The sequence below is a fragment of the Pinus tabuliformis genome, chromosome 1_2 (assembly GCF_031772625.1).
Source record: "Pinus tabuliformis cultivar Carrire ecotype Pingquan chromosome 1_2, CPIR1, whole genome shotgun sequence".
Taxonomy (NCBI): domain Eukaryota; kingdom Viridiplantae; phylum Streptophyta; class Pinopsida; order Pinales; family Pinaceae; genus Pinus; species Pinus tabuliformis.
The window spans coordinates 421,707,672-421,724,105 of record NC_142298.1 but is presented as its reverse complement, the minus strand read 5'-3'; the positions used below and the strand labels follow the sequence as shown (position 1 = coordinate 421,724,105).

Genomic DNA, 16,434 nt, shown 5'->3' with positions numbered 1-16,434 from the left:
TCCCTAAACTCATGAACCATTTAACATCTTTATCCTTCAATATTTCCGGAAATAATCTAAATTTTTGAGTGTTTAATAAGTAACCATAAGATCTACAAAGGATTTCAAATTCAAAGAGAAAGGTTTCTGAATCCTCTAACCTCATACCATGGAAGTTGGGAAGGAAAGATGGAGGGATGGTCTTCATATGAACACTGATATTAGTATCTTGAATGGGAAATCCAAGAGGATATTCCTCATTATCATCATCTCCATCCATTTCTTCTACCTCTCTATCACCTCTTCTTCTTTTACCTACAAAAGTGGATGGTGATGTGGTTCTTACTGCACCACGTGATCAAATGGGGGTTTGTGGTATTGAAGAGTTTTTTTGTTTTTATGCTTTTTTTAATGAAAATACTAATGCAGTGCAATTTTCTGTTTTTGAAATGAAAGATGTCTAATACAGTTTTTGTGTGCTTTTGCAAAAAGTTAAAGAAATGAATAAACTAGGGAAGAAAACAATGTATACTTTGACACCTCCTTGACAATGGTTCCAAAAAGTGATGACCCTCAGTATTGCAACAAGAATGTTGCAACTGCCAAGGCTACTAACTTAAATGATCAACCCGGGGTTCGTACAAACTTAAGTGGTGTCAGCACTATATGTGCAACATGCAATGTGTCCTTCTTTCGTTGATCTGATGCAATGAAGTGAATTCCATGAAATCCAAGCCTAAATTAATTTTAGAAATGGAAATGTTACTCTATTTGGAGAGAAACCTTATTAATTTTGCAGAGAAGAAATCCTAGTTAATTTTGTAGAAAGGAAAGACTATTCTACTTTGAATGAACGTAAATGTTAATCCTATTTGTAGAAATGAAAACATTAACCTATTTTCAGAGCGTAAATGGTACATCAAAAGGAAGCCTAAGCTATGCAATGGAAATAGCAATGTTGGAAATGGAAACCATAGTTTAATGTGTATGAACCAAAATGGAAAAATTCTTCAATCACTGCATTCAAAATATGTTTTGTTAATAGATTTCATAAGGTGTTTCATAAAGTAATCATGAAAATCATCTTTATGCTCTTCAAGTCATGAATTTGTTTACTAATCCAAACTATAGAGTTCAATTGCAATGGAAAAGAGGCAAGGCTTAAGAGGTCTTTTGGTATTACCCAATCATGTATTCATAGCATAGGGATCATGATTCAAGCCTAAGAGACAAAAACCAAGATTTCGGAGCAAACTTTGTCAAGTTTACATGTGTTACAAGAGTGCTACAGGAGGTCAGGTTTTGCTACAAGAGTGAGATAGCTTATTGAATTCATAAGTAAATCAAATGCAAATGAGATGGGAAAAAAATTGTTATTAAGTAGGATGTCATAGGAATCCATTCCAAGTGGAATCACTCCAAAATACCTCTATTAACATGTGCTAAAAAATAGCAGAAAATTACTACTCTAAAAAACAGAAATTCAAGAAGTAGCTAGCTAGTTAACTTACCAATGCCTAACCAACTAAAGTGAAAATTTTATGGGGTAAATTTAGCTATGAACTTGAATGTTTTTATGACCAAATATAAGTGGAATCAACTCAAATGAAATTCATTAACACATTCTAAAAAATAGAAAAAAAATACTACTATTTTTCTACAAGGGACTTCGAGAAATTTTAGATTTGTAAACTAGTAAACCAATCCAAGTAGCTCAATGATGAATATTAATTTTCAAATTTGTTCGAAGGGTGCATCATACTTGTGACTCTGTAAATAGCCTTCAAAACAACTCACTTCAATCATTTAGCCAATATGACCTACAACAAAATAAACATGAATAGTAAATGTAAAAATAAGAGATGCAAGTGAAAAATACATTCAAAGGAAATAAATAAATTGTATAAGAGGGATTTGAGGCTCTAGGGATGGCCAAGCCCAAGGAAACTCAGATTCCTATGAAAGAAACCAAGCTTTAGAAGCTAAAAATGGCACCAAACATCATTATTTGAATCATCCTTGAAAGGAGGCAGCTTTCCCCTCCAAAATCTCTCAAAAAGTGGATCTAGTTCTGTTGTAAGGAAAACCCAACACCCCCCCATTACTTCAAGTAATGGGGACCTTTTCCATTAATTTTTGGCTAAGCATCTATTATGATTTTCATTTAAGTTAATTGTCTTACATTTTTTTCATTTTTTAGTTTTCATCGGATTTCTATTTTGATCGTTTTATTGAATCTGACTTTTCACTATCTTTCCATCGATACTTGTTTTGATTCATTTGGTCAATCGTTTTGTAAATGACACTCTTTTGAAGTTTGATCGTTTTCTCGCCTTGAATAAAAATGTAAATAAATGTATAATATTTCAACTTTTCATAGCTAATTAAGTTCAATGGTCATTCATTGTAAATATTAACTCTTATTTAGTTTTTACTAATATTCTTTCATTTTTCCACTAACGGTCAAACAAAATGACCTTGTTAAATCATACAACGGATGAAAACGTGTTTCAGAATCTTGGTAATTTACTCCAATTTATTATTTTAAAACAAGTTGCCAAGAACGAATTCTCAAAATTGCAAAATGGCTAAAGTCCAATTTGTAGGATGGTTAATTCGCTTGGCCCCACTTCTCATTGAATCCTCCCTTCCAAAATCATTGAGATAAAAATCGCAATGCGATATTGCGATATCGCATATTATATATCGCAAGTAGCTCAAACACCTCAATTAAAATCTTGCGATTTGCGATTTGATTTATATGTGATGGGTTTTTTAATTTTATTATAAAGCATTTTAAACTCCTTATACCTCCCGACTCGCGCGTCTCACCTCACCCTCATGTCACCTTATCACTCCATACTCCTCCCATTTTCCATACCCTCTCCTCCACACTCTCCACGTAATACCTCCCGACTCGCCTGTCTCACCTCACCCTCACGTCACCTTATCACTCCATACTCCTCCCATTTTCCATACCCTCTCCTCCACACTCTCCACGTAATATTTCTTTTAATAATAAATGGTTTGTTATGGTTAAGGATGGATTCTAATGGTTTGTAATATTAAATTATAATATTTAATAATAATAAAATTATATTATAATTATAATTCAAAGTATAATTTAATTTTAATATAATTCAAATTATAATATAAATATTATATAATTATATTTGAATTATTAAATTTTGTTTAATTAAAATTGTAATAAATTAATAACACAATTATAATTAATTAGTAAGTTAATTAATATTAGCATTCTAAGTTGATTATACATTGTAATATTTCGTAATAATATCTGCGAACTTTCTGAGCTAGGGTTTGCAGGGCGACAATCTGCAACGGCGTACTCTGCACGGAGGATCAGGCTCAGGCTCTGTTCATCTTCTGCAACAGCAGAGTGACAGAGCTGCAGGAGTACAGCGCACAGCGATGGCTCAACCCCCGGGGGGGGCGTCAAAGCCCTCCCCCTCACAACACAGCAAGGAACCTGAAGTTACATTTGGATCGCTGGATCCGAACATTCTGAGCAAAGGGAAGAAGCAACCGAAAGGCGACAGTGACAAACCCGAAGAACAGGAAACCCAAGCGACTGAACCGCCAGTCACCTCCTCCACCTGCCGACCGGTGGCCAAGATCAGACCACGCATAGAACTACCTGGAGAAAAGATTGACAGTTGGATCCAGTTCATGACAGACCATGCAGTCATCGGCAAATTCATAGGGTTCTGGCCAACAGAACGGGCCCTAAATGGTTGGATCGCGGCCAAATGGAAGCCAAAGGGAGATGTCTCTCTCCAGTTGGGGCCGAAGGGCTTCTTCACCGCTATTTTTTACTGTCTAGAAGACAAATTCAGGATCCTGGGAGGGGGTCCGTATTTTTTTAACTCAGCAGGCCTCTACATCACAAACTGGAAACCCCGATTCAACCCTGACAAGGAGGATCTCACATGGGCTCCGGTCTGGATCAGGTTATACTCGCTCCCCGACGAATACTGGGAAGAGGACAGCCTGAAACGCATAGGAGATGGAGTGGGACAATATATCAGAGCTTCGGAGGACACAAAAACTCGTAAGTATATATCCTATGCAAGGATCTGCGTCTTTATTCGTCTTAATGAAGCTCTTCCTGACTCTATAACCCTTGCTCACCGCGATGAGGAATGGACGCAAGCCCTAGACTATGAACATGTGCCGTTCCGATGTCGAAGATGTCATGCAATAGGGCACTTGTTTAGGGACTGTCCTCTCATTGCAAAAGCTAGCCCGCTGGAAACTTCGGACCCTCCTTCACATGATGGCTTCACCCAAGTCTCCTACAGAAAGCGCACTCAGAAAAAGCCCCAGAATGCCTCTAAGCCTCAGCAGCCCAAATCCCACAACCCTGGTTCCAAGAACAGCTTTGAATCTCTCAGAGATCTCCCTGAAGATATAGTCTTACCTGACAATATCAACCCTACCCACCCATCTTCCTCCTCCCACCCCCCCCCTCCACTCCCCTTCCCAAGTCAAAGACTCCCATACAAATCCCGACCATCCTTAGCAGGCACCAGAAAGATCCAGAGAAAACTCCTATGGAAACGGAGAAGAACGAGACATCGGCTCCCATAACAATCTCAGAAGGAACTCAAGAAGACACAAATCAAGCTCACATCATGGAAGTAGAGCCTGAAAGCATAGATCTCCATGGACTGGACATCATTGGACTAGAGCTAGCTTGTAGAAAAGAGGCGTATAACTCTATTTCAGAAACGGAGATAGAAAAGCTGGAAGAAGTACTATCCAGGGCCTTCCACCAACAGCAATTAGGCATTCAACCTGGAAGTGAATGGGACAGCAACCAGCGTCCGACGGACTCCAAAAAAAGAGGGAGAAAAACAGATCTTCAGAGAACAATGGAGGTGGGCAAACTCCTGGTGGACTCAGGGAGATATGCGAAGCTCACGAAGTACTTCAGCCCTACCCAAACCAGTTATCCATGAAGCTGATCTCTTGGAATTTACGAGGGCTAAATAGCCCAAATAAATCTAGAATGTTAAAAAACATGATCAAGATGGAAAAACCGCAAATGTGTTTCTTCCAAGAAACCAAATGCAACAGTCAAACGTTGGGTCGAATACTTTCAAAAGCCTGGCCAGGTTGCCGCTCAGTAGCCGTGGATGCAACAGGGGCTTCGGGAGGGCTAGCAATTGCCTGGAACACTCAGGCAGTTTCGCTCACTGACTTCCATGCCTCCCATCATCTCATTCAAGCTGCCTTTCATATTTTAGGCACCAAGGTTCATGGAAACCTATCCAATGTCTACTTTCCTCAGGAGGGAGGAAACAAAAAAGTCCTTCTTGACACCATTGAGGCGCTAAATGCTAACAGGCAGCATCCGCTTTGGATAGTTGCAGGTGACTTCAATATGATTACCAAAATCGAGGACAAAATAGGAGGAAGATCCAGATTAGAACCTGAAGCAGAACACTTTAAGGACTTCATCCGCAATGCCTCGCTCATCGACATGCCTTTTTGCAATGGAACATACACTTGGAGTAATCACAGAGGAGGAAAGAACCAGATCGCATCTAAACTTGATCGCTTTTTGATCTCAGACAACGCGATCCATCTAGGCGGTGACTTCACGGCGGAGATTCTTGCACACTCGGGATCGGATCACTGGCCAATAGCTTTACATTGGCAGAGACCAGGGGACAGCACCAAAAAACCGTTTCGCTTTGAGGGCTTCTGGCTAACGCATCCAGCATTCAAGGACTTCGTCAGAACAATATGGACCTCCTTTGTCCCACCTGAAGGCTCAAGGATGTACCAGCTACAGCAGAAATTGCGCTTCCTAAAAGGCCACCTTAAACGATGGAATCGGGAAACCTTTGGGAACATTTTCGAAGCACAACAAGATCTTAATCAGGAGCTCAAGGATCTACATCAGACAATAATCAATACAGGGCACACGGAGGCAACCATGAGCAGAGAGAAGCAAATCTACAATCAGCTCGAAGAACGAAGGAAACAAGAAGAAATTTATTGGAAACAAAAATCAAGAATCAGATGGCTAAGAGAAGGGGAACGCAACACTAAGTTCTTTCACAATACCACGGTGCAAAGAAGAATGCACAACAAAATACCTTTCATCAAAAACCCAGAGGGGACCAAGGAAGAAGAACATGAAAAGATAGAGGAAATCCTCATCAATCATTTCAAACAGGTACATCAGGAGCCGACGGTGGACAGGAAGAATGCGATTGAGAAGATCACAAACAACATTCCCAGGCTAGTCACAGAGGAGCACAATGAACTGCTTATGCGCCCAATTCTCATGCACGAGGTAGATGAAGCAATGGCGCAGCTCAAAGAAGGTAAAGCCCCTGGACCTGATGGCTTTACAACTACTTTTTTTCATGCTTTCTGGGATTTAATTAAAATAGAGGTCTGGCAAATAGTTGAAGAGTCCAGGGCCCTTCGCTGGATGCTTCCCTCCCTTAACTCTACCTTCATAGCTCTAATCCCAAAAGAGGAAAACTCCATCACCCCTGATAAATTCAGACCCATAGCCCTCTGCAATGTCCTCTACAAGGTCATATCCAAAGTTATAGCGAACAGGCTCAAACCTCTGCTACCCATGCTCATATCCCCGGAGCAGTCAGGATATGTTGAAGGTAGACAGATCATGGATGGTATCATCCTCTCGCATGAAATCATACATTCACTCAAGTCATCCAATCAAGCTGGTATGCTTCTTAAAATCGACCTATCCAAAGCCTTTGACAAGCTCAGCTGGACTTATATTAAGCACATGCTGAAAGCCTTTGGTTTTTGTGATTCTTGGATAAGATGGATCCTGAGCCTCATCTCATCCTCCCATTTCTCCATCCTTGTCAATGGTTTACCCTCCCGGCCCTTCAAGCCCTCCAGAGGCATCAGGCAAGGCGACCCCCTGTCACCTTTCCTCTTTGTTTTAATGGCGGAAGGTTTAGGTAGGCACATCAAGCAAGCCCTTCTTTCCAATCAGCTCAAAGGGATCTCCATCCATAGTACAGCAGCCTCCTCTCATCAGCAATTTGTAGACGACACCATGCTCTATGGCTATCCTTCAGCTCAGGAAGCCTCTAAATTAAAATCCCTGCTCGACGACTTCTCTAAAGCCTCTGGAACCCAGGTCAATAATTCTAAATCTCAAGTCTTTTTCTTCCACACCCCTCCGCCTGTAAAACGAGCCGTCTCCCGTATCCTGGGATTCCAATCTGCTTCTCTCCCTTCCTCGTATCTGGGTGCCCCCCTTACAGCCTCAGCCATAAAGCAGCCGGCATGGAGAGTTCTCTTGGAAAAGCTTGAGTCCAAACTCAGTCTATGGACCAATCGATCCCTAAATCTTGCTAGTCGGGTTGTGCTTCTCAAGGCTGTCCTGCAGGCCATGCCGCTCTATCTTTTTTCCATCTTGGCCGCACCCAAATGGGTTCTAAAGAGATTGAGAAATCTGCAGCGCGACTTTCTGTGGGGAAGTTCTGCCACCAACCGTAAATGGGCACTGGTCAAATGGGATACTGTTTGTAAACCCAAGAACAAAGGAGGAATTGGACTTCGGGACCCTGAGCATAGCAACACAATCATGACGGCGAAAATATGGTGGCAATGGGTAACAAATCCAGAGAAATTATGGGCCAAAATATGGACTGCCAAATACACCAACAACATGCCCCAAGCAGAGCTCATCAGATTCACACCCACTATCAATGGGTCACTTATATGGAATGCAGCTAAACAGCATCATCAGCTCATTCAGAAACACAGCTTTTGGGAAATACGGAATGGACACAATGCTAGGTTCTGGAATGATGCCTGGAACCAGATGCCTAAACTTTCAAATGTTCTCCCTGCAACGATCATTCCTAACAGCCAGGAGCAGCAGCAAGCCACGGTGCACCAATTCTGGACACAGGAGGTGGAGAACGGGTTCAGGAAATGGCAATCAGGCAATCGAATCACCAACAGCACAAGCCCTCAAGAGACATTGGCACTGGAGAGCGAGTTAAATAAAAGAAGAATCAGACAGGAAAACAATGAGGACATCCTCAGATGGGGCTACCAAACTAAAGGGACATATACCACCTCAGAAGCCTACAATCTGTTAGGCAACTCCCCCATCAAACCAGACCCTCTATGGGAAAGAATATGGAGCTTCAAAGCCTGGCCTAAAATATCACACTTCCTCTGGCTAGTTGGGCACAAGAAGATTCTTACTTGGGACAAGCTAAGGAAACGTAATTTTCATGGACCTTCCATATGCCATAATTGCTCCCAAAATGAGGAAACATTGCAGCATCTTCTGCAAACCTGCTCAATCGCCACTCATTTTTGGGAAAAGGTAGAATTCAAATGCCAAAGGAGATGCCGGGAAGTTGAAGGCATCATCAACACCATTCGCCAATGGCCGAAAAGACCTTACAAGTGTGAGATTCTCAACCACTTGTGGAATCTTATCCCGGGCATTCTACTATGGAATATATGGAAGGAGAGGAACAGGCGCATATTCAAAAATCAAAGCAGAACTAATGAGAGCATTTGGAACAGCATACACAGCAATCTACAGGAAACTATGATGTTGAAAACTTGGTGTAAAGAGGATCTTCCCACAACAGACAAAGAGCAAAACATCCTAGACAACTGGATGCTGCAGCTGCCTCAAGAGTCGACCATGCATCAAGCGGTGAAACGCAGAGGAAAGGAGAACCAGGGCTGGACTGCCCCTCCCATAAACACATACAAACTTAATTTCGATGGGGCCTCAAAAGGCAACCCGGGGCCAGCAGGATTTGGCGGCATCATAAGAAATCACGAAGGCTCACCCATACAGGCCTACTTCGGAAACATGGGATGGGACACCAACAATTCGGCGGAGTTGGAAGGCATGTGGCAGGGGATCCTGGCAGCAAAACGACTCAATCTTCAACCGCTAATCGTAGAGGGAGATTCTCAAATCCTCATAAACATGGCTACTCGCATTCAGAATGGCTCTCAAGCCAGGAAGGTAGCAGACAGTTGGAGATTAGAGGCCAGGTTGAGCAATATTGCCCATGAATTGCGCAGTCACAACGCCCTCTCCTTCAATCACACCAAAAGAGAAGGTAACAAGATCGCGGATCTCATGGCAAACATTGGCGTAGATTGCAACCAGGCCTTCCAAGAAGGTAAACTGGACATCATCTTAAACAACCAACAGAAACAGGAATGTGAAAACATACTCCACAAGGATGTTGAATCCCCGGATGCGGGTGATGACGTGTTGAGGAAGGACGAGCCACATGCCCAGCATGTGCCGCCTCGTGGTGATCTTTATGAAGCTGGTTCGACCGTCAATGTTTAACGGTTCAGCATACATGCGATGGAATTCATTGCAGTTAATGCGCTGGGGCAGAATGCAGTTAATGCTCTGGGGAAGAGGAAGCTCAGAACTCGATTTCAGCAAACAATGCGGGAGCCTTGGCAAGTTAAATTCAGACGGATGTGGGAGCAGAGGAATTGTGAGCCGAGGGAGGCCAGGAATTCAGCTGCAGTACAAGCTCTGGTTTGCCGCTGCAACTTGGGGTGTGGCAGAAAGCAGGGGAGGCAATTCGAAGGATTTCTGGTTCAGTGGGAAGCACGACGGGTCAATTCGCACGCAGGAGGAGGGTGCTCGGAAATTGAATTGGTCTGGGCATACGAGGGTGGCAACGAAGCAAACATGGTCAAACTACGGGAGCGACAGCCGAGTAGACGAGGACCAGGGAGAGGGTCCTCCTCTAGAACTCCTGCAGCAGACGAACACCATCATTGCTGCTATTGCTACTGTCACAGGAGAGCCAGAGCCACACAGCTCCCATGTGGGCAATTTCTGGAGGTTGGCAGTTCGAGCGAGGGAGGGCCACTGCTGCCCGCGTTTGGATCTGTGGTATTCACTTTGGGCGGCTCACGGGATACCACAGGAGTCAAGGCCCATATCTCTGTTTTATTCACAAAAATTCCTGAAGAATTTGAGGCAGGAGCACCTGAGGGCATGGTGGAGAAACCTTCAGAAGGTTCGGGCACGAAAGCAATGGAGAAGCCACCAGAAAGTTTGGGCAAAGAGGACGCTGGCAAGGGAAGCACAGAGGAGCTGCCGCCGGTTGAGCCAAGAGATTTGGGGAAGGAAACGGACAAAGACACCGCACCATACTTGGGGCCAGCACCTCCGGGCGTGGACGAGGACAAATGGAAAGCCATGTGGGCAGGTGTCCCGGAGGGAAGGGGATGGTGCTATGTGGTGGAAGACCCAAGCCTCTGCGAGGATCAGGACAGCGAGCCCCAAATCCACTCAGTTCCTCCTCTCTCCACCAGAAACGAGGACTAAAGCCCCTGCGGGTAAGTCGGTCACGGATTCAACTGTGCGTCGGTCCGGTTGGAATTTTCTGAGTCTGTCTATTTGGCCCATGTATGTCGGGTTTAGCTTTAATTTTTTTTTTACTGTTGTGTTCAGTCAGTCACGGTTGATAGCCCCTGCGTGGGCAGACATGATTTTGTTCAAAGCAATGAGGCTCCATAGCTTGTTGACTCTCTCTTCTTCTGGGCCTCCAGAAGCAAATAGTTTTTGGAAAAACTCTGTTAGTTTGGATAGTCGCCTGAGGGATAATTTTGGAAGTTCAGTCGGTGCTGCCCCTGCGAGGGAGCTTCTTGTCTCAAAGTCTAACCTTTCCAGGGTGCATCTGCTGGCCCTGGAATGCCTGCGTTACTGTCTGTAATATGTTTTTGTAAATATAATAGAACAACTTAGATAGTCTTTTAACGACAAAAAAAAAAATATATTAGCATTCTAAGTTAGGATTAGAATTTAATTAGAAATTCTGATTTTTAGCTTATGCAACAGAAATTCTAGAATTCTGACAATTCTAATACACCAAATTTGGAAGCTCATAAATGGAGTATTGTTTGGCCAAATGAGGCCCAAGACGATTCATTGGAAAGATAAAATTGTGGTGAATATTTTTGAAGTGGTTTCATGTGCAGATTTGATCATTTATTGGGTCTCAAATCTAGCAGAAGATCAGGCTCTGAATTTTTAACAAAATCAATTTTCTGAGTTTTATTTTCTGCATTCTTATTTGTCCATGACTTCTTCTGAGTGAAGACTCATTCGTTTCTTAGCTAATTAAATCATCATAGGTATCAAAAGAAAGCTCAGATTTCCTTTTCAATTATTTATTTAATTGAATTTGATTGGATTTCTTTTAATTCCATATTTAGCATTTTGATTTTATTTTTGTCTTTTGATTTTGTTTTGCAGGAAAACAGTTAAAGAGATGAAGATAAAATAATATTAATCAATAAGAAGGCTCCAGCAATAGGAGAATGGAATTTTGAGCCAATGAAAATTGGTTAAACGGATTTCTTCTTCAACAAACTTTCTTATTAAGAATTATTTTGAAACTATTATAAATATCAGATTGTTGAATGTAATACAGGCTTCTCTCCTCTATAATTATGGAATTCTAAAAGCCCTTCTGTAATAGGGATTTAGAGTTGTAGGTGAGAGGAGATAAAATCTCAAATATTGGGATTATTGAGGATGTTTATTTTGCATTTTGAATTATGTATGATGAGCAGAGTTTTCACTATTGCAGCTCTTATTTTAAAAGTAGAAGTTCAAGAAATGTAAAGGACTGTTAGAGACCAGAGCCAAAGAAATGGATTCAATAATTTGGTATTTCTAATATTACTGTTTTAAATGCTAGTTTCAGTTTATGATGGCAGGAATGTGTCATCTTATTCATATTTGTGCACTTTTTCGGTATGAGTAATTTGTCTCAATCATATGTTATTATTTATCTCTCCTCTTATGGATTGAATTCAAATTTTTTAGTAGCTATTTACTCAGAAATATGTCTTTTAATATTGGTTTAACAAATGGTAATATGTTGTGAACTTCTTCCTCATATTATTATTTAATTATTTTAATTACTGATTATTAGTCAATATCATTTTGTGAACTTCTTCTTAAATGTTGTTGGTTTATTATTTCAGTTAAGAGGTCTCTGAATAGAATATGTTTTGGTATACATAATGTCAATTAATTGAGCTACTTCGTTAGCTTGATATTCATTATAAACCAGACATATTTAAATCTCAATCGTTTAAATATCTTGCTTTCAGTTGGGTTAGATCTATATCTGCTTAATTGAAATATGATTAAGATTTAGTTCCTTTTGTTTGCATTATAGAATAAGTTTACATTTAATTTTAATTTTACATTCTTATAAGTCCTCTTCCCAGAGATGAAAACTTTGGTTGTGGCTTGGTTGAGCCCTAGATCAACTTAAGGATCACTTTCTTTCCTGAGCAACAAGACGGTTGATCTGATGTCTCTTCTCCATTAATGGATGAAAGTAATATTGTAAATGATTTTGGAGCTTGAGAGAAGGTAACTAGAACTAGTTGAACTAGTCGAAACCACCATTCCAAACGGAAAAGAACTTGCTTTAAGGTCTGGACCGGGTGGTCATCCCCCAATGTTGTTGTAATGAATTTTGAGGCTTCAACATTTTTTGCGCTAGAAGGAGGGCCTGAAACTTATTGTCTATTGGAGTCTTTATATTCTAACATTTTATTTATCACAATGGCTCCTCTTAAACTTCCAATTTGGAGTTGTATCCATGGATGTGCATCTTCCAATACTCCAACTGAAGTGGTAAGACTCTTGTCTCAAGTAAAGTTTAATGGTAAGGGGAATACTTCTACATTTAATCATGCTTTACAATTCATTCAAAAAATTTCAAATTCTACTCTTCAAGGAATTGATAAAGGTATTTTATGCAGGATTTTCACTCTTACATTCTTGGCAAAAGCCAAAAGTTGGTGTCAACCACTTCCAGATGCCTTAATTCATAGCTAGGATCAATTTGTTACAATGTTCCTTTGTAAATTTGACCGCTATAACTACAAACAAGTACATGACGAAATCGAAGATTTACGAAGGTTTGAAAACGAGTTTTTGATAGATTTTACCATTTGATTTCATTTAAATTGCTTGAGAATTAAAATTAAAGAAATACCCTCAAGAGATGAATTATTAGATTGGTTTGAATACATTTGCTCTCTTCCTCCCATTCATAATCCATGTGAAATTATTTCAAGCTTTTCTCAAACTCCTTTCAATTACATTAACACAAGTGAAAATTCCAATATGGAGGTGCAAGAAAATGATGACAAAGTGGCCTCTATTATGTACGGTCAATTTCTTCATTTAGTGCACACTTCTTACAGTATTAATAATGATCAAGATGCACCTTCACATCTCATCGAATCTCAATCACAGAGCTTGGAGAATTTTACTACTCATATGCAAGAAGATATTAGCAACAATATTGAAGAAAATACCACTTTGAAATCTGAAAATCAATATGCGCTAAATTCATAAAATCAGAACACAAATTAGCAAGTACAAGCAGCAATCAAAGTTTCCAATAACACGCAACCTGTTGTACAAATTTCTGAATTCTTTTACAATGAGCAAATGCCAAATTTAGGACATCAAAGCAACATTCTTCAAGAAATCACAAGTACACAAATGAATGACCTCAAATCTGAAATTTACAATGAGCAGAATGCATAAGAGTTCCTATTAAGAGACATTTTTAAATCCATTGCTTTTGATTCTCATTTTTCCCTTTATCCTGATATTTTTGCTAATTGCAATTTATCCCCTCTTAACATCAATTATATTTTAGAAAATAGAGAGATTGGTCTTAATGAATTGCTAATTATTTTTTATCAAGATAGAGAATTAAGTATTAATCACTCTTCTCGCATTAATGAGCATGTGCTTCATATTCCTTCTTGTTTTGATGCATTAGATGAGATCGAAGGAAAAATTAATGAATGTCATGAGGTCATTTATGATAGTTACTTTTACATTGAGGATATTGATTCATCTCATTCTCAATTGAATCCTCATGATCAAAGTCAGATTACATTTGAAAATGAAGAACACTCTAATTCAGAAATTGTTTCAAATAGCTCTCATTTTCAGACAATTAATCACACTCATGATCTCAACATTCAAGAAACCAACCCAATCTGTGATTTATATAGAGATCAAACTCTCATTCCTATTCATAGTCATGATTCTCTTTCTAACTCACAAGTTGGTATCAACAATCATTTTAATTGCATTATTCTAGCCAATTTTTGTGAAAATGAAATTGTTTTAAATCAGTTCTAATTGTGATGTAACACTAGTGTAAACTACGATTTGATTCTGTTATTTCTTCTTCACTTATTTTGTTTAACTTCTTATTTGTTTTCTATTTTTAATTTTCGATTTTTAGATCATTTGTGTTTGCATATTGAGCAGTTGAGTATTGAACACTCAATTGATGTGTTGTCTGAATGGGAAAATGAACTTTCAGATTCTAATCGTGAACATCAAAAGTTAGTTCTCCTACAATTTCAACTGATGTTCATTTCTTATCGATTACTTTTTTTCACAATATGACCAGCAATCTAATTTAATTAATGATCTTCCATTGTATCTAACATATTTCCATCCATATTTCATATACCCATTTGAAAAATATTTGGAAAGTTTTCCTTCACGGAAGATTATTAATAGTTTAACACTACACATAATACTAATATATTCATGCAGGTCGTTGAATCTAAAAGCTCATTTTCACAATCTGGCCTGTTATCCTCTCTTTTGAATCCCTTCCAATCAATAATGGAAATCCATCAAGATTTCTACGATCCAATTGAAATTCAGTTGGAAAAGATATTTCAAGAAAAGGTAATTGTAAATAAGTTGCTAACAATAACTATACAACTTACTTTCAGATTTATTTCCTTAGTTTAATTTTATTTGTATTTTTGTTACTAATGATTGATTTGTACATACATGCAGGAATTAAAATGAGAGAGTGGTTACATTGGAAGTATGACTATACCTAGTCATGTTTCCTTAATTAAGTTAGAAGTAGGAATAGATTAATTTAGATTAGATTTCTTTTCTGTTAGCACCTATTTCATTATTTCAGATTTCAATAAAGCAAGTAATGAATCTAAATTCCTATGGGCATTCCCTTTCATTTTCAAAAAAGCAGCTTAGAATATTTTAGAAACTCTTAGATCATACACATTTGTGAAAAGCACTTGATTGTCTTATTTTGCAAAAAATCCATCACGATGATCATACATGAAGAAATTCCAAGAATTTGCTACAGCTTAACAATTTTGGATTCATCTTCATTGCTTTGATTTTGGAGACTTGAAATAAGCAGGCAACTATTTTAAATATGCAGCATGCTAAGGGAAGTATTAGTTGTTTTTGTCAGAATTTGAGGATTCATTAATTTTCCTTATATATTTCATTAAAATTTCGTTTAGACTTTTAAATACATTATCGGGAAATTCATGTTGGATCATTATAATATCACAACTCTCCTCATGAGAAAGTCGTGATAACATCTTCCTCCGATCGAATAATCCGATGGTTAATCAAATTATTGAATGGAGTTTTTATAGAAAGGAAAAATTGAGTTAGGCACTTCTATCTCGTCGTATTGTCATATATCATTATCAGAGAATTCTAATGTCAGTACATTTCATATAAAGCATCAATTGAAGTATTGCGATATCCACCCAATTCTGGACCTGATACCACATTTAATTCTAGTTCTGAAAGATATCGCATCCGTTTATAAATTACAATTTTAGTTGAAGTGCATGTTTTAAAAGTTCTGATGTCCTGGACCCAATATGGCATTTAAATTCAGTTTTAAAAGATATCGCATCCGCTCATAAAATCGCAATTTCAATTGGGACATACATTTAAAAGTTCTGATATCCCAAATCTGATAAGTGATTGAATCTATTTAATAAAATTATCGTGTCCGTTCTACATCGCACATCAGCATATTAGCGATGTTACATCTCGTTTTAAATCATCCTATCATCGATTTCTTATCAAAACCAAAGTCAGTCCCATAAAGATGCCATGTCACATATCACAAATTGCATATCGAAGGTTTCAAATAAGATTGCACCAAATAACTTCGATCCTGCGATAGCCCCATCACCTCTAATCTCCGATAAAACTTTTCACAATATCGCATCCTCCATACTGCAGCATCCATCTCATAGCATTTGATCAGAAGCATTCTCGATAGGTAACCTGCAATATAAGATCCCCGATATAACTTCTTGTTGTCCATATCACAATTTTCATATCACGAAATTCAATCAGTTATTCTCTTTTTGTACACCGGATATTGAAACTCCAATAAAAGACCTACGATATACATTTTTTCTCATATCTTTAATCAAAACCTATCGGAAGTTCATAATATCGCATGTTTTAAAAAATACAGCTATAATATTTCGTCGATACTTTTTTCTAATAACACTCATATGCGCATAAACTCAGAAATTTAGGTTATGGGGAAATAATCA

General features: G+C 38.9%; 1 protein-coding gene across 1 annotated transcript; it reads left to right on the top strand.

Annotated features, from left to right (window-relative positions):
- Positions 1–5,032: 5,032 nt before the first annotated feature.
- On the top strand, positions 5,033–9,343 carry LOC149206138 (uncharacterized). The gene is made up of 2 exons (XM_089397606.1): positions 5,033–5,938; positions 6,188–9,343. Exons 1-2 carry the CDS (start codon positions 5,033–5,035, stop codon positions 9,341–9,343), a joined length of 4,062 nt encoding a protein of 1,353 aa, XP_089253732.1.
- Positions 9,344–16,434: the final 7,091 nt, after the last annotated feature.